Source organism: Prunus avium, chromosome 1, assembly GCF_965620075.1.
Source record: "Prunus avium chromosome 1, drPruAviu1.hap1.1, whole genome shotgun sequence".
Lineage (NCBI taxonomy): Eukaryota > Viridiplantae > Streptophyta > Magnoliopsida > Rosales > Rosaceae > Prunus > Prunus avium.
In genome coordinates this window covers 6,578,785-6,605,326 of record NC_142284.1, presented here as the reverse complement: position 1 = coordinate 6,605,326, position 26,542 = coordinate 6,578,785, and the positions used below count along the sequence as shown (strand labels likewise).

Sequence of the window (26,542 nt, the reverse complement as noted above, 5' to 3'; positions counted from 1 at the left end):
GATCTCTATATAAATATCAAATCTGAAACTTGTTGGGTATTTAAAAAAGAAAGGATAACATACATGACATACATTGGATTCATATTAGGTGAGGAATCTAGGTACTTGTTTCACATTAAGTTAGGATAATGTGATCATAGGTCTAAAATGCAAGAACCAGTCGTGTAAGCCCTCGAAGGAAATTTTTCTAAGTAGAACATCAACTTGCTAACTCAACTACATTTAATTGAAATATAAAATTTAACTCAACTACTCACAATCATCTCAATTCAATTTGACAAGAGTAAATAAATATTATATTATATTAAATATTACTTAAAACTAATTATATTACATATGGGCCATGCTCAAGGATATGGATAACAATATCATCCCCGACCCATTCAGACCAAGGATTTTTAGAATTTGGGGATCTCCGTACTCGCCCTCAATTTCCTCCCAAGATCGCCCCCAATTAGGACCAGGGACTTGACTCTACATGGATTCTTGTGATCCCTAATTTTTAATGTTTTATCATTTTATTTCTTTTCCTTAATTATATGCACTAGCATCACACCAATGAGGTCTAGCCTAGTGGAAAGATGGCATTGACTTAGTGGTCTCAAGGTCGAATCCACATGACTCCTTGATAGTGCGTGTGAAAAATCCCCTCCCTTTATAGTTTAGACTTTAGACTATCGCTTGTATCTAGCACAACACGTGTGCCAATTGATTTTATTTTTTGCCTTCTGTTTTTAGTTTAGAATTTAAATTTTAGAATTAAGAAAGATAAAATGAGTTTAGTTGTGGTTTATAGAGATATGACCCATGTTCTGATTTTGTTTTTTATTTTGAATTTTTTTAATATGAAAAAGTGTAAATTTCCTATATTATCCTCATTAATACTTTCCAATTCTTAACATTTTCATTAACTAAGGGTAACTTGTAGTATTTTGAATATTTTACAAATATTTTTTTATACAAACAGTATTCTACTTTAATCTAATCTTCAAAAAAAATTTAGATAGATAAATAGAAGAAATAGATTTTAGTTTTCTTCGAAATTTGAATTTTTTAGATTTAAATGTTCAAAAAAATAAATGAAGGTAATATAAACATAACTCAGAAATTTATTTAAAAAGAAAGTTGAGGTTAAAACAATTGCTAACCAAATAACAAACTTTGGCTATTCATATTCTAAAATTGAGGGAAAAAGTCACATTTAATGGGGAAAATTTGATTTTGAGTGGTGTTAACCACCCAAAACTGACATCACAAGCACAGGCTAGCATCCAGTGCGCGACAGTCGCAGCTCCATACCGTGGAGCTCCTGCAAGAGCGGCCTTTAATTTGAAATAAAAGGTCAAAATCGCGACACCAAAACGGGGAAACTTTAATCGCACGGCCAGAAAATTTCAAAAGAAATTGAAAAAAATTAGAACGGCTGCCGTCTAAATAAAGCCAAACAGCAACAGCGGCAATTCTTCTCTCCTCGATTGGGCTCTCGCTCTCTCTCTTCCTCTCTTGCCCAACACTCTCATTTGTTAAAATCTCTCACTCTTAACAAAATTAGGTTTCGTTTCAAATTCCTTGTTCAAAATTCTGGATCCCGATCTACCTTTTCATCTTCCTTGGAAGACTGACACACGAGCGGTTCGATCTATTTCTTTATCCCCAACAGGGACATAATTTTCTCAGTTGCAATCCACCCGTCGTATCGTGTCTATTCCTTTGAGTTCGCTCTCTCTCTATCTGCATTTGCATTTGCATTTGCATTTGCATTTGTGCAGATCAGATTGTTAGGGTACAGAGGGATTTTTGTTTCTCTTTGAATTTTTCAATTTGTTTTTTGAAAAATGTCGGAGGAAGAGAAATTATTGAAGGAGGCGAAAAAATTGCCTTGGGATGATCGGCTTTTCCACAAGAACTGGAAGGTGAGGAACGAGGCCAACATTGACTTGGCCGCTCTCTGCGACTCCATCGCCGATCCCAAAGACCCTCGCCTTCGTGAATTTGGTAAGAGATAAATTTTCATTGCTGGTCATGAACGCTCTGCATTTTGCATTTTGTTTTTACAGTTTTTTTGGTGTTTGGTTGTTTTGGTCAGGTCCGCTTTTTAGAAAGACTCTGGTGGATTCTAATTCGCCGGTGCAAGAGAAGGCGCTCGATGCATTGGTTGCTTTTTTAAGAGCTGCGGATGCTGATGCCGGAAGGTTAATTAATTTTATTTTTCTTCTTATTTTAATTTGGTTTTTAACAAGCCTTTGTTTGGATTTGTTAGCTTAACGTTTATGTATTTACAGATATGGCAAGGAGGTTTGTGATGCGATTGTGGCGAAATGCCTCACTGGTAGGCCGAAGACAGTGGAGAAGGCTCAAGCTGCATTTATGCTTTGGGTTGAATTGGAGGCTGTGGACGCTTTCTTAGTACGTTATGCAGCATAACTTATGCTTTTTGGTTTGTTTGAATAGTAATAATATGCTCCAACGAGCAATTGGCATAAAGATCTCTATTATGTGAAGTGTTGTAGTTACTAGTCTCACAATTTGGAGTGTTTTTTATGTTATGACAGTTCGCAAGTGAACTCTGATATAATGTAGTATTAGTAGAAGCAGCAGTAAGATGTCAAGCGTTGGTGGTTGTTTCCATGAATTGGATTAGTTCTTGCAGTTTTTTCTTAATTTTGATCATGTGGCATGAAGGGCTTGTTAACTACAGACGTATGGGCTAAGTTTCAATTTCAAAATTTGGCAGCAGGCATTTTATGTGCAATAGAATGTGGGCATTGCCTTATTGTGGTTGGAAGTTCAGCTTATTCCTGGTCTGTGTGTAGGCATATATGTACTTTTGATGAGAGAAAGGAAGGGAGAAGGGGGTGGGGGAGGCTTATTGGGTTGGAGTATGTAAATCAAGTCAGGCATTTATATACTGGAGTAGGTTGTTTATTTGGTGTCTAGAGCAATTGAAACAGGCACGGAATGAGGTTGGGATTATTTGTGTGGAATGTAATTAATTTGTTTATTATGTTTACTGTGTTTGGTGTGCTAATGAAATCTTGGGATAGTCATATTTCCTGTTGCTATTGTTGATCAATTTTCTTGGGGACCTTTACGATGGTTGTGGTTTGTTGTAGGATGCCATGGAGAAAGCAATAAAAAACAAAGTTTCCAAAGCTGTTGTGCCTGCAATTGATGTCATGTTTCAGGCCTTAAGGTTTTCCCACATAATATTTTTTTTGCTTTTGTGAAAACTATTTTTCAATTCTTTTACTTGATTCTCTAACTGGTATGTATTATTACTTGCTGTAATAGTGAATTTGGAGCAAAAGTTGTTCCTCCGAAAAGGATTTTGAAGATGCTTCCTGAACTATTTGACCATCAAGATCAAAATGTTCGTGCATCTTCTAAAGGACTTACTCTTGAGCTTTGTCGTTGGATAGGAAAAGACCCTGTAAAATCAATATTGTTTGAGAAGATGAGGGATACAATGGTATGCTAATTGTGTGTACCTTTTTGTCAATTTTTCTTGGGAAAACGAATAATTACATTGCCCACTTTTTTGGTTGAAGAAAAAAGAGTTGGAGGCTGAGCTCGCAAATGTTACAGGGACAGCTAGGCCATCTCGCAAAATCAGGTGAAAACTTTGTTGGTAATGTGTTTTAACTGAAGCCAGAACGCATCTATGTTGTTATATATCTTAAGCTAGATTATTTGAATTCTATTTATTAGATCCGAGCAAGACAAGGAGCCGGAAAGGGAAGCTGTTTCTGAAGTTGTTGGTCCTGGTCCTTCTGAGGAATCTACAGCTGATGGTATGTGATTGACTCTTGGGACTTTTAGATGCTTTTCCTTTTGAAAATGATATTTTAGTACAGTATTTAGATATTTGTTGTGGTGGATGGGAGAAAAGAATCTTATATGCCAGGCTTCTAGGCATCGCGGTGTGATTATTGATTTTTTTGTTCTTTCACATTTTCTCATACTTATCTCAGTGCTTCATGATTGTCAGCTCCTCCAGAAATAGATGAATACGAGCTTGTTGATCCTGTTGATATATTGACTCCATTGGAGAAGTCTGGATTTTGGGATGGAGTGGTCAGTGTTATCTCCCTATCCTAACGTGTAGCTATTTGTGTTTCATAGTGAATGTGAATTTGATGCTACATTCATCAGAAACTGTGATATCAAATTGTGGTTTTTAACTTTTCAAGTTATGCATGTTGTCTTCCTATGCTGCTTATTGTTGTCAATTTTGTTGCTGTGTTCTAGAAAGCTACGAAGTGGTCAGAGAGAAAGGAGGCTGTTGCAGAGCTAACCAAGCTTGCTTCCACTAAAAGAATTGCTCCTGGTGATTTTACAGAAATCTGTCGGACATTAAAGAAGGTATTTTTTTTGTACTTCAGTTGAAGCAACTATTTTTATCTTCCAAAAACCTCAACATTGTACTTTTTCCATGATATTGCCTATGGAACTGTACAGATGATGTACTACAAAAGGGATTTTTCTCTCTTCAATCCATTTCTCTCAATGGACTATCTTTTTTGTGCAGCTCATAGCAGACGTGAACATCGCTGTTGCAGTTGAAGCTATCCAAGCTATTGGAAATCTTGCCAAGGGTCTAAGAACTCATTTTTCTGGCAGTTCGCGTTTTCTGTTACCAGGTTTACTTGTAAGTTTATTTGAATACTTTTGTTTTTTCTCAGGAAAGGAAGGAGCGTTACTATTATAATTTGTTCTGGGAATTGAAACTGGCGATCCTTAAACCTCAATGTTTCGACATTATAAATCAATGCTCTGATCAGATACTACTGTAAAAATCAAATTGATGAAACGAGTTAGTGTGATGTAAATATTAAGAGTGGTTACTCTTTGTCAGATTATAAAATTAAAAAAACAAAGAAAAAACTAATTTCCTAACTGTGTGAGAGATACATGGTAATTCAAATGTTGTATTTGAGATTTTGTTTTAGCCTTGATTATGTTTTTTTAAAAGAAACTTAAAGCTTAGTTGTGTCTATACGTATTGTATTTGATTGTTTTCAATTTAAAATTTAAGTTTTGCATATGATGTCGTTGTTTATAGTTTGCACTCTTGATATTGCCATGCATGCTCTGATGTTTGTATGCTTCCAAGTTTTCATTCTTCATGTAGGCTACCTTTTCCTCTTTACTTCTCTTGGTCATGTATTATGAATGGTAGTGCGCAAACGATCTTTCTTCTTTATTGATTTATTTCCGAGGATAGCTTATTAAGTGTATCTATAATTCAATACTTGCCTTGTTGTCTATTTGTAGGAAAAATTGAAAGAGAAAAAGCCAACTCTGTCTGAGGCACTTACCCAAACTCTTCAAGCAATGCATACAGCTGGATGCTTAAATCTTGTTGATATTGTTGAAGGCAGGTTTTATATTTTTTCTCAGTAACTTATGTATCAATTGTACACTTTAATTTTGTTTGTATTGCTTGTTTCATTTATAGCTTCTTGGTATTGATTATTGTCTGAATTTACAGTATATGTGAGGGCAGATGTAACTCTTTCGGTAGGCTGTGATTGAGGTTAAAGTTGTATGAAATCTTTTTTATTGCAGATATTAAGACGGCAGTGAAAAATAAAGTGCCTCTTGTGCGTTCATTGACTTTGAACTGGGTAACATTTTGTATTGAAACAAGCAACAAGGCTGTTGTTCTGAAGTTACACAAGGATTACGTTCCTATCTTTATGGAGGTCAGTGCATTCTCGCCAAAATGTCTGATGTATTTCACCTCCTTTTTATGCTTACGGTTTTGTCTTTTTTTTTTTGTTGAAAATTTATTTTGTAACCTTGTGTAATATGATTTTTATGTTCCAGATGCTGCCATATATGTGCCCAAAAAAAAAAAAGCAGGAAAAACTTTCAGTTTTAGAGTGGGGGTTGAATTTTTCTTGTCTGCATGATTTGGATTGTCCTGTTTACAGTTTTGCATGGTATTGGAATTTGGATTAGTCAGTTTTAAAAGTTTTAATAGATAATTGGGAATATCATAAAAACCAATCCTATGACCTATATTGCTGATTAGAAAAATGAGTATAGATGCAAACCTATTAGAACAACAACATTTTCTTTTAGCATGGATTTGAACTGCATGATGCTATTACTGTTTTTTCAATTATATAGTTGTATGTAATTGCTAAAAACAAACAATCTGAACGTTCCAGTGCCTCCAAGATGGAACCCCAGAAGTTCGGGATGCAGCCTTTTCAGCTTTGGCAGCAATAGCAAAGGTAGTATGTTCAGTACATTAACTGATTTATGTTTTGATTTTTGAAATTTTGATTTTAAATACTGACATAGTAATTTTCATCTCCACCATGTTCATTTCCTTTAGTTGGTTGGTATGAGGCCTTTGGAGAGGTCACTGGAGAAACTTGATGATGTCAGAAGAAAGAAGCTCTCTGAAATGATTATGGGTTCTGAAGGTGGTACATCCACGAGTGCAAGCTCAGGTTTGTGTTCTGTTTTGGTACTTGTATTGATTACATCCCTTCTTTGCTTAATGCGATGTTTTCTCACTTTGCTTCTATACTTCATGATATGCCAGCCACAGTCAAAAGCTCTGGGGTTACTGCACCTTCTCTGGAGGTGGGTTTCTTGTCTTTCAGTTTAGGGCTGAAGCTTCTGTTGCCTATGCTTATAGAATATGGTTACACTACAATGTGGTTGTTGTGATGCCTTTTATTTTACCTTTGATATTATATAATTGGACATATCCTGTTACATCGTTTCAATTGTTAGAAAACTGTTTTGGATGCCAGACTTATACCGGCTTATATGTTGATCAAATTATATGCAGACTTCGGACAGTTCATTTGTTCGAAGGTCAGCTGCGAGTATGCTTAGTGGGAAGAGGCCTGTTCAGGCAGCTGTGAGTTCATTTTAGCTATTTTTAATTTTTGGTTACCTGTTTGAAACTATCGTTGGATTGTTATATCATCATTATGTTTCAAGACTGACACTTTTTATTTTATTAGCCTGGCAAACAAAAAGGGGGATCTGTTAAATCAGGTGGCAGTAAGAAAGTAGATACAACTGTACAGCCAAAAGCTTCCAAGTTAGTTGAAACCCCTGAAGATGTTGAGGTAATGTACTTTTTGGCTGTGAGATTGCCCTCATTCATTTTCCTAGTAACATTTAAAAAGATGTTTTCTGTACTGCACCTTTTGGTTTGTGAAATTTTGCAGCCAGCAGAAATGAGTCTTGAAGAAATTGAAAGCAGATTAGGGTCTCTTATACAAGCAGATACCATCTCTCAATTAAAGAGCTCTGCATGGAAAGAACGGCTTGAAGGTTGGTGATGAAACTGATTCATCAATGAATACGATTATGACATGAAAGCATTTGCTTCGTGTTTCTAAAATTATTTATCTGTAGTTATCTTTTGCACTAAAATATTAATTTAAAGGCAAAAGCATTTATTGTTTATTTGACATTTTGATCACCTCATGGATGCTTTTGGCGATATGTGCATGTGTATTTGTTTAGTATGTAATTACTCCCAGTTATATGTTACGTAATATTGAGAGTTGGAATTCCACTTCGGGGAATTAAAGCCTTTCCTATTAGTTTAATGATCTTAGGCTTCTTGACCCATTGCCAATTGGTGGTTTTGGGTTGCATGGTCACATTCTAATATGGTATAAGAGCAGGCCATTCACATTTTTGGCCCAATAGCCACACACATGTGCTCCACTTCACCCAATATGTGTTTGGACTGGGTGATGCCACATGTGATTGGGCGTGTTGACAGTGTGAATACCACATAGGGGACTTAAAGCTTGGCTAATAGTTTAAATGATCTTGGGTCTCTCCACCTTTTGCCAATTGGTTTTGGGTTGGATGCTCACATTTAATAACTAATGGCTTGAACTGTCATTATTTCATCTGATGGTAGCCTAATGTCATGAATTTACATCATGATCTAGGTGCTGAAGCTATGCCTTTTTACCTTCTTTGCCTTCTAAAGTAATGTTATGCTCATGAGTTGTATTGCAAGTAGGAAAGGTACCCAGCCCAGTACCAATTGTTCAATTTATGTTCAGGTTTTTCTACTTTGATACTAGAAAACATTTCTTCTTGAGCAGGAATAAGGGATGTGATACTTTTAAAATCACAAGTTTCATGTTAATTTATTTCATTGTATTATATATGTAACAGTTTCTTCAGTGCTAAACTACTTTTGATTCTGTTTTGTTGGTGATTTGATGTGTTTTATGTTGTGTCTTTTATGGTCCGTTCACATGGTTGATGGTCCCATCTTTTCCATGCAATATTCTGGTTGACTTCACTATAACTATGATTTGATTTTGGTGCAGCCATATCCTCATTTAAACAACAAGTGGAAGGTCTACAAGACATTGACCAGTCAGTTGAGTTATTGGTTCGTTTACTTTGTGCTGTCCCTGGTTGGAGTGAAAAAAATGTTCAGGTATTTTGTGGTTTTGAATTTGTCGTTCAGCAGATTTGACATTGTCTTTTGTTGTTTGCTTTCTTCTATAACTGTTGTGATGAAAATATTTTAAGGGCATGTATTTTGATTAATACAGGTTCAGCAACAGGTTATTGAAGTTATCTCTTATATAGCCTCCACTGCGAAAAAGTTTCCTAAGAAATGTGTAGTACTTTGTCTTCTGGGTGAGTGTTCTGTAATTTAGATTAGACATCAGGGTATGGAGCATGCTTTATGTGTCTTCTTGGTTGTCGCTGTGGATGGACAGAGAGTTGTTAACTGGAGCATTTAATGTTATGCACTTTGACAGGTATAAGTGAACGAGTTGCAGATATAAAGACCCGGACACATGCCATGAAGTGCCTCACTGCTTTCTCTGAAGCCATAGGCCCAGGATTTGTTTTTGAAAGAGTAAGTTCTGTTGTGATTCTTCCAAGTAGGCGAAGTTGTGTTATAGTTTTATTCTGGATGTTTTTTTTTTTTTCCTGATGCACAGATGCCTAAACTTATATTTATGAGCATGTGAGTTATTTTGCTCGGTCTCTAATGATTGTTTAGTATTTCTGTTTTGTAGTTATACAAAATTATGAAAGAGCACAAGAACCCTAAGGTTCTGAGCGAGGGAATATTGTGGATGGTTTCCGCTGTTGATGATTTTGGTGTCTCACATTTGAAACTTAAGGTTTTTACATTTCTATTCTGATTGATTTTATTTTCCATTATCAGTTTCAACAATATATTATTACTTCGTTTGTTAGATAAAGAGGATATTATGTTTTACAGGATTTGATTGATTTTTGTAAAGAAACTGGACTGCAGTCCAGTGCTGCTGCTACTAGGAATTCTACTATTAAGCTTTTGGGGGCTATACATAAATTTGTTGGTCCAGGTGACTATTCATTTTAGTTTGGATGCTCCATATACATCAGTTTCATTTTTGTGCTTCTAAGATTTATATCCCTTGCAGATATTAAAGGGTTTCTTAATGATGTTAAACCTGCACTACTTAGTGCACTGGAAGCCGAGTATGAAAAAAACCCTTTTGAGGTATTCCTAATTGATAGTCCAAAATTGCATACATCAGTTTTTCTTGTTATGGATAACCCATGTTCTTTATTATTTTCCAGGGTGCTTCCGTGGTTCTGAAGAGAAATGTTCGGGCAACGGAATCTACTTCATCTGTCTCTGCTGGTGGGTTAGATAGCCTTCCACGTGAAGATATTAGTGGAAAGATCACACCTACTCTGCTGAAGAGCTTGGAGAGTCCTGATTGGAAGGTCTGTTATATGTATATGTCGTGTGTGACAGTTGTTTCAAGAAACTCGCCATTCATTTGATGTCATATTGAATGTGTTTATTTTTGCTTTTTCCAGGTTCGCTTGGAGTCAATTGAAGCTGTAAATAAAATTTTGGAAGAGGCTAATAAGCGCATCCAGCCAACTGGAACTGGTACAAAACATCTATATTATGTTACCTGCTTCTACATAATCTCTCCATTCAATTTCTTGATGACTATATATTTTTTTGTACTTCCAGTGGAGTTGTTTGGTGCCTTAAGGGCCCGCTTGTATGATAGCAATAAGAACTTGGTCGCTGCGACTCTAACGGCTGTTGGTAATGTTGCATCTGCAATGGGAGCACCAGTTGAAAAGTTCAGCAAGGTTTGTTTATTATTGAATCGGGAACTACTTACATTACTTAGTTGTTATTTTGTCTTTAAGACAGTTGGGACTTTAGCATGAACTGTTACTTGCAGGGCATTCTGTCGGATGTTTTGAAATGTTTAGGAGACAATAAGAAACATATGAGAGAATGCACTTTAACAACATTAGACTCATGGCTCTCTGCTGTTCATCTTGATAAAATGGTTAGTGTTTGTTTTATTTCTACTGACGTTTTGGAATTTTAGTTGCATGTCAGGCATTGTAACAGTATGTTGTTGCAGGTTCCTTATATTACAGCAGCGATATCAGAAACCAAGCTTGGTGCAGAAGGGCGCAAAGATCTTTTTGAGTGGTTGACGAGACAGATTTCTGGGTTAAGTGATTGTTCTGATGCTGTTCATCTTCTAAAACCAGCTTCTTCTGCTCTGACGGTAAATTTTAATGGATATTTATTTATTTATCATGAGAAAATCTACGCTTAAGTCTCAGCTTCCTCTGCTATGACAGATATTACTCACTTATGAAATTACTTGAATGTCTGGAATCTCTTATAGGATAAATCCTCAGATGTCCGTAAAGCAGCAGAGACATGCATTTCTGAAATTTTGAGAGTTAGTGGACATGAATCAGTAAGTGTACTATAAAACACTGGTGGTTTTTTTCTTCTTTTTGTGTATCAATTGATTATCTTCTCGTTTTATTTGTTTATGCTACTGGTTCAGGTTGAGAAGAGTTTGAGAGATATTCAGGGGCCAGCTTTAGCTCTTGTTGAGCGATTGAAGCCTCACGGGTCTTTTCAAGGTGCGTTTGCTGATTTCTTTACTCTGATGTTTTTGCTTGTGTTGCTTTAAAGTAATTTGAATTGTTTCCTCTTAGAATCTTTTGAGTCGAGAGCAATATCAATGGGCCCAACTTCCAAAAGCATTTCAAAGGCTGGAAAATCTGCTTCCAATGGAGTTTTGAAGCATGGAAGCAAAGCTACTTCAGTATGTTCCTCTGACGTACTTGACGGCATTTAGTTTTTCATTTCTTATTTATTGGAATCAGCATAATAATTGATTGTTCTATGAATTGAGAAGAGGACCATTGCAACAAAAGGATCAAGGCTGGATTCAATAATGTCCCAAGATATAGCTGTCCAGTCACAGGCCTTGATAAATGTTAAAGATTCAATTAAGGTATGTATGGCAATAGCATGGATTTTTAACTTGCATACTAGTTTTGGGTCTAGTGATGAATAGTCATTTGAACTGCAGGAGGATAGAGAGAAATTGGTTGTTAGGAAGTTTAAGTTTGAAGAGCCACGGCCAGAACAGATTCAAGATCTTGAGGTTTGTACTTGTCCAGATTTCACATAATAATTTCTTGTTTTTGTTGCTGTCATTGATGTTATATGTGAACTTTTGCTTGCATTTTAAGCAGAATGATATGACAAAGTATCTTAGAGAGGATTTGCATAGGCGACTTCTTAGTCCAGATTTTAAGAAGCAAGTTGAAGGGCTTGAGATGCTGCAGAAGGTGTTTTTCTGCCATTCCTAATATCTTGATTTGTTTTGGATATGTCTGCATAGTTTTACCAATATTTTATTGTATGCATTCCAGGCACTTCCAACCATTAAAAAAGAGATTATTGAAATTTTGGATATACTGCTAAGGTGGTTTGTTTTACAATTTTGTAAATCAAACACAACATGTCTGTTAAAGGTATGGTATATGTTTCTTTTATCCATTCTTCTCTCCTTGGTTTTTAAGTCTTATGGTCTTTAGGTTTGTTGCTTTCTAACCACCTCTGTTGTGATTCTTAGGTGCTGGAATTTCTACCTGACCTTTTTGATAGCTTTAGAGATGAGGCATACATGTTGACTGAGTCAGAAGCAGCCATATTCTTTCCATGCTTGATAGAGAAGGTTTTTTATTTTGATAAAAGTTGATAGTATGACTTTTAAATATTTCTGAATTTAATAGAAAGCTCGGACCTCTGTTGCATTATTAGATCTCACTTATGGTCTGCTGAATCTTGTGCTGCAGCTCGGGCATAACATAGAGAAAGTACGAGAAAAAATGCGGGAGTTGGCCAAACAAATTGTTCAGGCATATACTGCAGCAAAAAGTTTCCCTTATATTTTGGAGGGCTTGCATTCTAAGAACAACCGAACTCGAATTGAGTGTGCTGATCTTGTTGGATATTTGATTGATCATCATGTAGCTGAGGTAAGCGTGTGTGTGTTTGTCAGTTAAAATACAATCTTATATGATACATTTTTATCTGGTTGTGGTATAGGATGCTTACATCTACTTTTTCTGACAGATTAGTGGACAACTAAAGTCTTTGCAAACTGTTGCCAACTTGACAGCAGAAAGAGATGGTGAAATTAGGAAAGCTGCTTTAAATACTCTAGCTACCGGTTATAAGATTCTTGGTATGTCGTGATGCCACGTAATCAGTGTAAAGTTTTCAGCCATAACTTAAAAATAATTGATAATGTGTGCCATAGGTTTTTACTGATGCAATATGCTCTCTTAGCAAGCAATTTCTTTTTTCTTCTTAGGTGAGGACATATGGAGATATGTCCGAAAGTTAACAGATGCCCAGAAAAGTATGTTAGATGATCGGTTTAAGTGGAAGGTCCGTATACATTTATGCTCTTTATTAAGTTTAAACATATACTGTGATTTGTTTCTGTTTCCATTAAGTAATATTGTTTTATTTTAGGTTCGAGAAATGGAGAAAAGGAACGAAGGAAAGCCTGGCGAAGCTAGGGCTTCTCTGAGGCGTTCTGTCAGGGATATTGGGTACATGATTTTTATGACTTTTGCAGCCTAATGTTGGTGCTATTTTACTTCTGTCAAAGTCCACTGGCTAGGTTCAATATAGTTTATAAACCCAGTAGTATACAGTTTACATGTTGATAGAAGATAGGGAAGTTAACAATTCAGTTACAAAGAAGGAACTTCATAGTGTAGGCAGTCTTTTTTTTTCTCAAATGGTTGCTAGTTTGCACGACCTACTACTGCCATAAATTAATTCTTTATTTTTGGGGTTACAATTATGTCATTAGCTTATTGCTTAACTAAAGTTGCTTATCTTTATTTGTCATTAGGTCTGATGTAGCAGAGCAAAGTGGGGAGGTTACGCGGTCTGTTTCTGGTCCAGCACTTTCTAGGTATTTCTAAATTTAATTTAATTTATTTAAAATTTTTTATTCCTTTAATTTCTATGAAGAAAGGTCATGCTTCAATTTCTTTCCCAGTGTAGTTATTTTCTAATTATTGTGGTATATGATGTTGATATCATCCTTCTAGGAGAAACTTTGGCCATTCTGAGCCTCACATGGAGAGCCAACTGATGCCCCATGTACTTTCTGGTGCCAATGGCCCAACAGACTGGAATGAAGCTTTGGATATCATTTCTTTTGGTTCTCCTGAGCAGGTGTGGAACTTAGCTTGTTTAGGTGTTATTTTTTGGATGTGGTAACAATCTATTTCTTATAATCAAAGGGACATATGCTGTCGTCAAGGTTGTTCTATCTTAATTTGGTTGCTTGTGGGCACATTCTGTTTGTGGGTTGTTGGGTGTTTTCATCTTTCCTTCTATTTTGTAATTACTTTCAATTGAAGAACATGCTCTGAGCAAATATGCCTGTGTTCCAGTCGGTTCAAGGAATGAAAGTTGTGTGTCATGAGTTGGCACAGTCGATCAATGATCCAGAAGGCAGTGCTATGGATGAGTTAGTGAGGGATGCAGATAGACTTGTTTCTCGCTTAGCAGATAAGGCAAGTACAGTAACAGTTCAGTTGATAACAGACGCTTCTACTCATGCCTTTGTCCCCTTTCTTTCGAACTTTGGTTTTTTGGAAAGCTATAACCCTTTCCTCTTCCTTTTTATTCTTCAAATAGGTAGCCAAGACTTTTGAATTCAGTTTGACAGGAGCTTCATCTAGGTCTTGTAAATATGTCCTGAACACTCTTATGCAGGTAAATTTACTATCTAATGGTTGTGTGGATTTCATTCATGCTCGCATGATCTTCATTTACCAATGTAAAACATTATTAGTCCTTTTGAACATTTTGTCCTTAACATGCTAATTTTATCGAATTTTCTGCAGACATTTCAAAATAAAAGACTTGCTTATGCTGTGAAGGAAAGTACTCTTGACAGTCTAATCACTGAGCTCCTGCTGTGGCTTTTGGATGAGAGGGTTCCCCATATGGATGATGGCAGCCAACTTCTGAAAGCGTTGAATGTCTTGATGCTAAAGATTCTGGTTAAGATTTACTGGTTTTCTGCATTGGTTGTCCCATAGGAGTTTTTGGTCTATTACGTCAGTTATAACTATGATTTATGCATACAGGATAACGCAGATCGAACTTCGTCCTTTGTTGTTCTCATCAATCTCTTACGTCCTTTAGATCCCTCAAGATGGCCATCACCCGCTTCAAATGAAACATTTGCTTCCAGAAACCAGAAGTTCTCTGATCTGGTTGTCAAATGTTTAATCAAACTTACAAAGGTATTGTTTAATACTTGGCCCTTCTATTCAGCTTCTTTTTTCATTAGTAGTATGTCTGTCAATGTATCCCATATGCACATGCATGCATCAACTCTAATTTTCTTGGTTGCCATATTATCCTGTTGCCGTTTGATATATGATGTGTGCTAATAAATATCTAGTCTTTTTATGAATTAGATAATCTTTGGGTCTTTCTGTAGTTGAACTTTCTCTGCTGCAGGTTCTTCAAAGCACAATATATGATGTCGATCTGGACCGCATCCTTCAAAGCATATATTTGTACCTACAGGACTTGGGGATGGAAGAAATTAGGAGAAGGTATTCTTCAAAATGATTCCTAACCCCCCCTCCCCTCCCTCCTAGTTCCTTTTCATGCACTAATCTTCTCTCCTGTATTGTGAAAAAAAAAAAATCATAATAGAGCCGGTACTGATGACAAACCATTGCGCATGGTCAAAACTGTTCTACATGAACTTGTGAAGCTTCGTGGAGCTGCAATTAAAAGTCACCTTTCTATGGTTCCTATAGACGTGAAACCACAGCCAATAATTCTCGACTACATTGATCTGAATCTTGAGGTAATAATTGAATTAAATAGTCCCGCTTTTATTTATACAAGGACACTGGATTTATTTATTTATTTTTTTGCCTTTTGTACAACATGGCAGACTTTAGCTGCAGCAAGGATGCTGACATCAACTGGGTCTGGGGGCCAAACTCATTGGGGTGATTCAGCAGCCAACAATCCCTCATCTGCGACACATTCTGCTGATGCACAGTTAAAGGTCAAACTGCAACAGTTTCAATATTTATGAATCTCTTTAAAAAGGTGGTATTTTTCTTTTGCTCAAAACTTGTTTGGTTCTGTTCCACTTTCAGCAAGAACTTGCTGCCATATTCAAGAAGATTGGCGACAAGCAGACTTGCACCATTGGTCTGTATGAACTATATCGCATAACCCAACTCTACCCCAAAGTAAGTAATTGATGTTTCAATAGCATTTTAGGAGATATTGACTTGATTTAAGTTTTTGCCTCTTGTATTGCATGTCATTGGCTTTTTCGCATGGATCTTTCTCTGTTTATGAATTTAGTTATATGTGTATTTCAGGTTGATATATTTTCTCAGCTCCAAAATGCTAGTGAGGCTTTCCGGACGTATATTAGAGATGGTTTGATGCAGGTCAGTATCATCATTACTTCCCGTAAAATGTTCCGTCCGGCCCACACTTGATGTTGATGATTCCTGAAAGAGGAACTTAGGTTTCTTTTCCATGAAAATAAATTACATTTTATTACAGATGGAGAAGAATGCTGCAGCTGGAAGGACGCCTTCAAGCTTGCCAATGCCAACTCCTCCCCCAGCTTCTCTGAGTGTTTCTTCCCCTGAATTTGCACCCCTGTCACCTGTACACACAAATTCCTTAGTTGATTCAAAATCATTAAATGTGAAATCTGAACCAACTAGCTTTAATCTACCACCATCATATACTGAAGAGAACAGGCTGAATAATGCCACTAGAGGTCTCACCGAAAATTCAATGGTCGACCAAAGGAATGAGAGATATATTAGTGGAGGTAATTAATTGTACTAATGTTTTTTCATCCCCCCCAGCTTCTCTGAGTGTTTCTTCCCCTCAATTTTGCACCCCTACATCCATGATTCTTGTTTTTTGTATTGACATGTCATCTTTGGAACTGCAGTCACGAGTGGAACCTTAGATGCAATTAGAGAAAGGATGAAGAGCATGCAATTAGCAGCATCTGCTGGGAACCTGGATCAAGAAACAAGACCGTTAATGTATGTGAGCGACAACATAAACCAGGTTGTCTCTGGTCAGATTCCTCGTGCATCAGAGAATCCCCTCCAGAGTGGGGTTCTCCCTATGGATGAGAGGGCATTATCTGGGCTTCAAGCCCGGATGGAGAGACTAAAAAGTGGGACCATCGAGCCCCTTTGAAAAGAAGACGATTCTCGAGCATTTGCTTGTCACCCTATCACGCCTCTATTCTCGAAAATGGCAGGGATGCAGTGCTGTGCAAGTTGAGTTGCGGCTTCAGTACTGGTTTCTCATTGCAACTTAAGATGTTTTGGCAGAGTTTGGGGGAAGTAGGCCAACATGTGCTATTGGCTTATCGTATACTGAAATTGCGTGTCTAGTAATTTGGCATTTGTAAATTGTAGAGGAAGCTTTTACTTGGGAAATATGAGTCGTTGCTTTCATTTAATACCAGCCCAGCATAGACCACATTTCTTAGATCCTGAAATTTTTGGCACTGTTGTTTTGGGATGCAGCACTGTCGTGCTATCGGCGTAATTTTTTAATTTTTACTACAATTGGTTTGTCTAGCAATTTGGCTCTGTAAATTGTTTTCTAAGCTTAGGCCTTGACGATTATGACACCTTGCTTTTATTTAATACAAGTGCATACAACTTTTCTCGGTCGATTCATTTTTGGACTCCATTTTTTCCATTCAGATCGCCTCATTTTGCGTTTATTTTTAAATAATGGGTTTTTATATCTGTCATAAGCTGTTAGGAACTTTTTAGAAACTGTCCATGGAACTCTTAGGCCATGTTTGGTGGGTTGGACTGGATTGGATATATTCAATTAAAATGGACATGGATCCAGCCTCATTTAAAGCTTTCTCCACCTTTGCGTTCATGGACATGTACTCATCAAATTGGAATATGGGCAACTGGGTAATTTCATGTATTTGTGGGGTTTCTGGAGTATTAGGAGTCAAATTGGAATATGGGCAATTGGGTAATTTCATATATATTCGTAGGGTTTTTGGAGTATTAGCCCGAGATAAGTATTTGTTGATGATTTGAATGTACTTAAAATAATTTTTGTGTTCATTAATAATTCTGGGAATTTTTGGACTATTTTTATAGTATCTTCATGTGATTTCTTATTTTTAAATTTGTGTAGATGTTTTTTTTTAAATTTAATTATTTATGATATTAAATAATCTAATAAACATTAAAATAATTTTTTTGGAAGTCCAATGCAATCCACCCCATACTTGTACCAAATAACGGACTGGACTTTAGTCCAATGCACCTTAGCCCAGCTTAATGTACCAAACAAATCAGTTCAAAACTCCAAACCCAATCCTGACCAACCCACCACATAGGGCCTTAAGAACTACTGGTTTGTATCTACTTCAAGTGACATTTAAGAGCAAGACCGAATTCAAAACCATATGTACAGTGATTAAATCTAAATTTGTAGGCAAGGGGTTTGTAGCTCAAGTAGTTAAGGTATTTACTCAGAATCAGTCTTAAATTTGAATTTCCCTTCCCCCCATATACTTGTATATAAAATAAAATAAATATTCTAAATTTGAAAATTATAGTACCGCATGTCTAATTATGAACAGAAAAATCATTAATTTGTGCTGTAAGAAGTGAAATAATTTTACAACTTGGCATCTCACAAAGTTGCAAATTAAACTTCTGATGCGAAAGAAAAAAAGGAAATGTTTCTCACTAAGGCAAGCATGATTTTGAGCAATAAACACTGCAATGGCTATATTGTTTTGCAGGTTTGCAAAGAATATATATTAATCCAGAGAAGGTGCTTTTCCAATTTCCATCAACTTAATCAGAAACGATTCAATATAGACAGAGTCATGTGGCTGTATATATAATATTGATGTGACGCAAAAAAAAAAAAAAAAAACACATTTTGGAAACACAGTAATATTGAATCAACCCATCTGTAAATCGAGCCATAGAACAAATCCGTAGCTACCACCACACAATTCACTGTTTATAATGTGGTACTTCAAGAAATCCTGAATCAGAACAATCAATTCTATAGAATTTACGAACTTTTTATTCATTCCCGAAAGATATAACTTTAACTTAATCCTATATGGAACTTATGAAGAAGCACTATGATGTGGAAAAGGACATGTTTTCGTGACATATTGCAAGAACAGATAGAGTGAGGAGTGTACTTCAGGCTGCCCCGTTGAAAATTAAAAGGCTAAAGGAAAATAACCAGAACGTTGAAAAAACAATAGGAAAGGCAGAGAGATTTGAACTTGAAAAATTACATCTTAAATAGAAACACCAAAGTTAATTCCGCAATTAACAGCATGAAGAAAGATAGACTAACCATGACTCCTACAAACTAGGGATTCTCCTATCTATAAGCTAGGTAATGCCAGTCTCCTATCTATAGGCAACAACCTTTATTGAAAATAAATCTTCACATGCCTAGGTAGAGGCTATTTCAATCTCATATTTCCTCATGATAGGAGTTCCATGGACAACGGTATATCCAGTTACCGTTCGTGAGGGACCCGAACCGAAAGCGCTACTGCTATATGTTCCAGTTGAAGTATCATAGACAGGTGCAGTTGGGTATGAAGTATCCGACATCAAGTGCTGAAACGGGTTAGTTGAAGGTCTAGGAATCTCAATAGCTCCTTCCAACATTTTCACCACAACACTCATCGAAGGCCTTGCCTCAGGCATATACTGGACACACCAAAGAGCAACCTTTACAATTCTCTCAGCCCTCTCTTTATCTCTCTCCTCTATTCTGCAAACTACCATTATCTCTCCTAGTTCTCCAGGCTCAAACTTCTTCCAAACCCACCTTGGGAACCAGTCTTGGCTGTCTTGAATATTAATGTCAAGATTCCTTCTCCTGCCAATGATCTCAAACAATAGCATCCCAAAGCTGTAAACATCACATTTGTGTGTTACAGAAAACCGCATCCAAACTTCCGGTGCAGCATAACCAGGAGTGCCTCTCCCCCCAGTCATGGTTATATGAGTATTATCCCTGTTACAGAGCTTGGCCAAACCGAAATCAGCTACTTTTGGAAATAAATTTGCATCCAAAAGAATGTTTTCAGGCTTTATATCGTAATGGACTATTCGTTGTTGGCATTCTTCATGCAAGTAAGCAATCCCTCTCGCTGTCCCCACCGCAATTTCATGAAGCTTTTCAAATCCTAAGTCCTTGTTGCTATGAAATAAGAACTTGTCAAGCGATCCATTTCCCATGTACTCATAAACAAGTGCTCTGAGGTGTTTCTCAAAGCAAAAACCATGAAGACGGACTAGATTGAAATGATGAATTCTTCCAATTGTACCAACTTCCGCCATAAATTGTTCCTCAATTCTCTTGTCTGAGCTCCCATTTAGAACCTTCACTGCTACAAGGGTTCCATTACAAAATATCCCTTTATAAACTGCACCAAATCCTCCTTGCCCCAACAAGTTGGTGAAGTTATCAGTTGCAATCCGAAGTTGTTCAGAAGTGAACCTGATGGGCTTCTCTCTTTCCATATCATTTAGAAACTTGTCCATTGTGAGTGTCCGGAAGTCGGGGCTGCCTGTCTGACTTCTTTTCAGGCACACGAAATTCACTATAACGATCGTCACTAAGAGGACTACTGCATAATTTAAAACTCAATGAAAAACCATTAGCACTTAACAATTGTTGCTTTTTTCTAAAATGAAATAAAGATCAACAAGTAATTAACAACAAACCAATGCAGAAAGCAAAAAGCAAACGGGGAGAGGGATAGATCTTACCCAAACCTACGGCAATAACTGCTGTCTCTCCACTATTTAACGACATCAGGAGATATATTACAATGGAATTATAAAAAGCATTCAACAAACTCCCAAATGTTCTGTAGTAGCACAATTTAGATTCCACATGACAAGATATGGATTTCTTTAGACGGAAAGCTCAAGGTAAAGTACAGTTCGGTAAGTCCATTCTTTGAACAAACTGAAACTATTCTAATCGTTGAATCCGTGTGGGGTTTCCATGATGATTATTTGATAACAAGGCCGGCTATAGAAAATGATGATATTATATTTAAGGTAAAGTACAGTTCAAATTCTTTAAAGTTACAAACCAAAAGGAAAATGCAATGCAAAATGAATTAAAGTTACAACCGAAAAGAAAATTCAATTCAAAGTTAATTAAAGTTACAAACTAAAAGGAAAATGCAATGCACCAATGTTACAAACTAAAGTTACAAACTCAAGTGTTGGTGGTGGTGAGTGGATTTGAAGAACCCCGTTATGTTGTTTGAGCACCAATGCTATCTACAAATAAAACAACATAAGTTTAGTACATTTTAATATAAGAAGAAGCATAAATAACATAAGCATAAATAAACTAATTACTTATTTATGCAACCTCATCATCAATCTCATCCTCTTTTGCACAAGTTGTAGAAAATATTGTATGAAATATATTTTACATACAATATAATATAGACAATATTATTTAAAATATATTCGTGGTTTGCGATAACCGCAAGTTTTGAAAATCAAATACCGCAACTGCAACCGCAAATGCGGTTCAGTTCTAAATACTACAAATGTGGTTCGGTTTACCGCGATTGCGGTTTCATTGCGGTAAATTATCGGTTGGTTTTTGCGGTTTTTCAGTATAAAATGCCACCCCTATTTTTATCTATGTGAAGGTGAGTTCCACTTGCCACATCATCAAAGTTAACAAATTTTTGGATGGAGTTGACAGCATGGGGCAAAGTGGATCACAAAACCTCAGTCAATGGATGAAAGTGGGTCATTTTGAATTTGGGGGAAAAGTGAGATTTGATCGTAATTTCAGGGGGCATTAGTGTAATTAAGCCAAAACACAATGACACGTGGAAAATTATCCTACGTGTCATTGCATTATTGGTCAAGGATAGCAAAAAGTGTTATCCCCATTACATGAGAGTTGATCTCTCCTTCCCTCCACTCACATGATGAAGAATTGCACATCCACAGGTGCAGTCCACAGTTCAAGATTATAGCCATAAATAGGCACCTTCACTCCTCTGCTAAGATGAAAAAATGAGAAGATAAACGCAAAATGAAAGAGAGCAAGCAGTAGAGAGAAAAGAAAGAGGAGAAGGAAGAAATAGGAGAGAAGAGAGAGCAGAGAGAAAATAGTGAGCCAGTGAGAGAGTAAACACTAAGTTGTATTCCCTTTGTAGCCCTTTATTTTACGTAGTAAAAAGGTTACTGTTGCTGCTCTCCGCTCCAGGGACGTAGGCACAACTTGCTAAACCTCATTAAATATGCGTCTCATTTACTTAACGTACAACTTCAATATTCCCGCATCATATATCGTTCATTTCACAGAACCAATATGCTTGTGTGGTTTTCTAAGAGATCAGGTGTCCCTTTTGTGTGCGCTTTTATCAACCACACTTTGAATCGAGCTTGGCCCAAAACTTTTGGGTTCGAGTCGGGCCTTATGGGCTTTTTTTTAATTTTTCAATTGGGTGAGCCTAAGGTTTCAAAGACCTTGGTCCGGACCTGTACATTGGGCCGGGCCTAGACGAGCTTGGTGAGCAATTTTTTTTTTCTAAGTCTATTAAATATTTTTGTTGCAAATTTTTAGACAACAATAAAGAAATTAATTTAATTCATAACATGTGTAATAAAAATAAAGTGATATTCAAAACCAATTTATACTCGATTGCAACTTTTAATAGTTGGTAGGTGGAAGTCTACCTATGTGCAAAATCATTGTCTACATTTTGTCTTTTTCATATTTAACTCATTGCAACAATTTACCCATAATTCATGCCTCTTATTTGATGAATTCATGATACTTACAACATTAATTATTTATTCTTCTACACTCTTTGGCCAACTTTATTGTTCTATGTATTTTTTATTTTATTATGGCCAGGCCGAGCCTAGATGGCCTCAAACGGGTTGGGCCAAGATTTTAAACCATTGGCCCAAGCCCTACCTATTCCTAGAGCAAGCTGAGGTTGGTCGGGCTTTGGCCCATCGGGCCTCAGGCTACTTGCTTAGGCCTGCAGGCTGTGGGGCAAATGATGATCTCTACTAGAGTAAGACCAAATTCAAAACCATCTTTACAGTGACTAAATCTAAATTTGTAAGCAAGGGGTTTGTAGCACAAGTAGTTAATGGCATTTACCCATAATCTGTCTTAAATTTGATTTCCCCTCCCCCAATATCGCTTGTATATATATATATATAAAATTCTAAATTTGAAGATTATAGTACTCATGCTAAAACATGTACCGCGTGTCTAATTATGAACAGAAAAATCATTAATTTGTGCAGTAAGAAGTGAAATAATTTTACAAAAAAAAAAAGAAAACAGTTATACAAACTTGTTACAACAAGTACACCTAATTACGCATTTGAAATATATTTACTAATTTCTGTATGTGCTACGATTTGACAAAAATATACAGAACGAAGATAAAATATGTACGGGTCTAAAAGCTTTAGGCGTTTGGGAAAGGAGAGTTAGAGGTACTCCATCCATACAGTGGCGGACCCACAGAGGCGCAAGGAGGCGCAGGTGCACCTCCCCTCGCCTGAAAATGCCATAGAAGTCAGCCATTTTGAGCTCTTGGGCGGCTGGGTGGCCATAATGCATGCATTCTGGTAAATACCAATCTATGAAGCCACTGCCATCTCCATTCTTATGTTTAGCCATAATGCTCAACTCGTACGTAGTCAAAACAAAATTGTGGCATATACGCAGCACATATCACAGAGCACATGAATTTCATCCCTACATAATTTCCTTCCAGGGTTCTAATCACATGAAAGTTTTACACAAAACTGAAATCTGTTTTTAAGAATTAATTTACACGATCCTTTTTTTTTTTTGGTCAAGAGCTAGCTTGTTATGCTTCAATAGCTACTTCCAGTACCTTGCTTTCCAAGCTGCCTCTTCAGCTTCCCTAGCTTCCTCTTCAGCTTCATCAGCTTTCCTAAATGCCTCTTCAGCTTCTGCTATGGCAGCTTCGGCCTCTGCACCTGCTCGAGCCATAGCCACAGCAGCCTCCTGTTGGGCTACGGTCCTTCTTATGATGATAATCTTCTTACGTTGTGGTCTAGATTAATGGTCTAACAACATAAGCATTTATTTCATAGCATAATATATATAAAAATTTGTATTCTTTCATGCAATGTCATCCTATGCATCATGCATGTTAAGAAAAGGAAAAAAGCATTTAGAAGAAAATAAATTAATGATAATATCTTCCTAAATCCATATATATTTTGAATATATTTATTAGATTTAAAACATGACATAAATATTGCTTCTTCTTTTTTGTCAATGATCAGGTAACCATCCAACTTCATGAAATAAAAATTGAAAATTACATAAATGTGTTGATTGGACTGTGGGATTAGTACTTGTTATACAAAGAAATCGCCTTTCATAGGCAGAAAAAAAAAGGTCAAATTGAAATATAATTCTCACGAGAAACCTGCCAATGATTTTCTAGATCTGGATCAAAAGGAGACTGCATGTTTATGAAACCCTAACAGAACAAAGTAATTGTAACAGAAAATTAGAACTGGAGATGTATGTACCTCTGGTACATCATCGACTCGCTATTTTGAAGTTTGCACGGCTCTTTAGCTCTAGCATCATCTTGGCCTTCAGATGACTCAAACACCCTCCCCATTATCTCGGTATCTCTCTCCCTCTCGAAGAGGAACCCAAAACCTAATCAAATAGAAATTAATTGGAAGCAGGGTTTAGGGATATTTTTATAGATGAGATGGAGTGGAGAGTTCTTTAGAATGGTTGTTTTGAAAATACTATGGGCTATTTGTGGGCTAGTGCATGAACGTATGATCCCGGATCTCCTAGGTTATTATCTGGCTCCATCCTAATGTCTACCCTTGATTATATAGGGGTGCATTTTTGCTCACCACTTTAACCCAATGTGTACTCTCGTTACTCTTCTCACGTCTTAACACGTCTATAGTATACCCATAGTTAACTTTTTACTTTTAAATCTTCTAAAATATTTAAAACCAAACTCTCCCCCTTCCCTATAGCCCCCCCAAGTGCACCCGAGTTCGATTAACGTAGGAGACAATCTCGAGGCAACCCAATATAATAATCTCCCCCTCTCCCTCCCTAGAGAATAACTAAACAAAATTTATAAAAAAAAAAAAGAGTTAACTGTATAAATACCATTTTTTTTTAAATAAATATTTTAAAAGATTTAAAAGTAAAAAATTAATTGTGGTTATAAAATGGACAGATGTCAAGTTATGAGAAGGGTGATGAGGGTAGATATTGGATTCAAATAGAATACCAAACATGCCCTTAGTTCTTGAAGAACTATTGTTGAAAATAGTTTTTATCAAAAATAGCCAAAATTACCCCTTATTTTCATAAATATTGACTTTTATAAAAACTTTCAAAAGTATAAAAAAAAAATCACTTAAATATATTCAAATGCCCTCAAAATTAAAAAACCCATATAAACCTGAGAAAACAAAAAAGTGTCCAAATAAGTTAACTCAAAATAATGTAAAATATAAAATAAAGAGAGAGAAAGTCGAACTGCGTTTGGGTCATGAGCCAATAAACTAAATTAGTGCAGTGACAACAAAAGAAAACAAAGGGGGTGTTGTTACCTTTTCTTTGGTTCGATTATGTATGCAATGTTCTCTGCAAGGAAGTGCTATGTGTTATGTGGAAAACAAAGTTACTCACTACTCTTTCTGAATTTTTTTTTCAAAGTAAAAAGAGAAAAAGAAAGAAGAAGAAAAGTGTTGGGGTTTGTATAGTAAAACACTTTCACTTTGTCACACATTGGAAGAGAGTAGGTTTCACACATGGTTTATAAGCACCAACTCATTTGAAACGCTGAATAAAAAGTGGGCCTAGTGAAATGAAAATTGGGCCACAACTTTGGATTGGGCTTGAAATATATATATATATATATATATATATAGTCCCTTTCTATTGAGGGATCCCTCAAATCATTTTATTTGAGGGACACCTTTTAGGATACGCTGAAACTTTTTTTTCAACGATCCAAACCATTTATTTTTTAAGTTTATATTCATAGATCATCCTTACAAAGAATTAGACAAATTAGAAACTGTTTCGACATCCAATTGTATCCTACAAAATCAATGAACACGGTGTTTCAAGAAAGTACTAAAATTTCAATAACTCAATTGAGTGGTCAAATGATATCAGATTCAAATGATTTTTTGTAGAGATGATCTTTGAATGATTATATAAAAAATAGACGATTTGGATTAGTAAAATACAATGCGGAGTGGGCCCTTCAAGGGTATTCCTCAAATAAGCTTATTTAAGGGATCCATCAATGAAAGCTCTATATATATAATATATATATATATATATATATATATATATATATAATTGTCAAAATATGGGCCTTGGGGCTCTTGGGCTATGTTGATTAAATTAATTTTTTTTAATTATTGGATGAAGACGTATCAGACCTCTATATAATAGACAATTCATTTAAGCGGGATATAGAATTTTGGAATCACATTATCACTTCTCCACAAATACTCACTTCTTGAGAGAAAAACATACCACTCTTCGCCATAAATCAAAGCGATTATGCTTAGACTTTGATTTGTGATAGTTTAATCCTGATGGGCAGTACAAGCACAAGGGGTGGAGGAAAAATACTGTCTAAAGGACACTGCAACTTTGCAGGACTCTATCAACCAACCAAGTCAGTATTTTCTATTTTGATTCTCCTGTTGTATTAATTTGATTTAATAGTATATATAAAATTTATTTTCGTGTTATTATATTATGTTATTTGGTTATATTCTGATTATTCCCCAACAAAAAGTAATTGAAGAACAGAGAGGGAATAAAAATGGAGGGCTCTACTACATTTACTTGTTTGGCAGCCAGGAGTTTGCCAAAGCGATGCAAAGTCACCAGAAGAAATCAAGTATGTGCTTAACATTGACCAAGTAACTTGTTTGGCGCAAGTAACTTGGTGTAATTGTTTCCTTGCGAATCTGCTGCACACGAAGAGTTATTAGAATGTAAAAGTATTAATCAAGCACACATCAGTAAATGGCTCAGTTTCCATAATCTACAATCTGC

The 26,542-nt window shown here is 36.2% G+C and overlaps 3 protein-coding genes across 4 annotated transcripts; 1 reads left to right on the top strand and 2 right to left on the bottom strand.

Annotated features, from left to right (window-relative positions):
- Nucleotides 1-1,459: 1,459 nt before the first annotated feature.
- On the top strand, nt 1,460-17,091 carry MOR1 (ARM repeat superfamily protein). Of its 2 annotated transcripts, none has more exons than XM_021954332.2 (54): nt 1,460-1,995; nt 2,087-2,192; nt 2,283-2,406; nt 3,114-3,193; nt 3,292-3,469; nt 3,549-3,613; nt 3,709-3,791; nt 3,989-4,074; nt 4,249-4,362; nt 4,529-4,648; nt 5,275-5,377; nt 5,569-5,705; nt 6,177-6,242; nt 6,347-6,464; nt 6,560-6,600; nt 6,812-6,883; nt 6,990-7,097; nt 7,200-7,305; nt 8,331-8,443; nt 8,562-8,649; nt 8,775-8,875; nt 9,039-9,146; nt 9,248-9,353; nt 9,432-9,511; nt 9,592-9,741; nt 9,838-9,913; nt 10,001-10,125; nt 10,221-10,331; nt 10,410-10,559; nt 10,683-10,757; nt 10,851-10,929; nt 11,005-11,114; nt 11,208-11,306; nt 11,385-11,459; nt 11,551-11,646; nt 11,731-11,832; nt 11,934-12,035; nt 12,157-12,339; nt 12,437-12,548; nt 12,678-12,754; nt 12,842-12,921; nt 13,230-13,292; nt 13,432-13,558; nt 13,780-13,902; nt 14,027-14,104; nt 14,236-14,394; nt 14,482-14,640; nt 14,861-14,958; nt 15,062-15,218; nt 15,309-15,425; nt 15,520-15,615; nt 15,751-15,822; nt 15,941-16,217; nt 16,344-17,091. In XM_021954332.2, the coding sequence occupies exons 1-54, from the start codon at nt 1,836-1,838 to the stop codon at nt 16,598-16,600; spliced, it is 6,048 nt and encodes a 2,015-aa protein (XP_021810024.1). In that variant the 5' UTR covers nt 1,460-1,835; the 3' UTR covers nt 16,601-17,091. The 2 variants fall into 2 exon arrangements, with proteins under 2 accessions (XP_021810024.1, XP_088101678.1); XM_088245552.1 differs by having other exon boundaries at nt 13,780-13,906; nt 14,031-14,104.
- A 1,608-nt stretch (nt 17,092-18,699) lies between these two features.
- Nucleotides 18,700-20,362, bottom strand: LOC110753468 (rust resistance kinase Lr10-like). The gene is made up of 2 exons (XM_021954380.2): nt 20,203-20,362; nt 18,700-20,060 (listed from the first exon to the last, which is right to left on the bottom strand). The coding sequence occupies exons 1-2, from the start codon at nt 20,246-20,248 to the stop codon at nt 18,871-18,873; spliced, it is 1,236 nt and encodes a 411-aa protein (XP_021810072.2). The 5' UTR covers nt 20,249-20,362; the 3' UTR covers nt 18,700-18,870.
- Nucleotides 20,363-23,326: 2,964 nt separating this feature from the next.
- LOC148297199 (uncharacterized) lies at nt 23,327-24,104 on the bottom strand. Its single transcript, XM_088246224.1, has 2 exons — nt 24,010-24,104; nt 23,327-23,522 (listed from the first exon to the last, which is right to left on the bottom strand). Exons 1-2 carry the CDS (start codon nt 24,102-24,104, stop codon nt 23,327-23,329), a joined length of 291 nt encoding a protein of 96 aa, XP_088102350.1.
- Between the last annotated feature and the right edge of the window lie 2,438 nt (nt 24,105-26,542).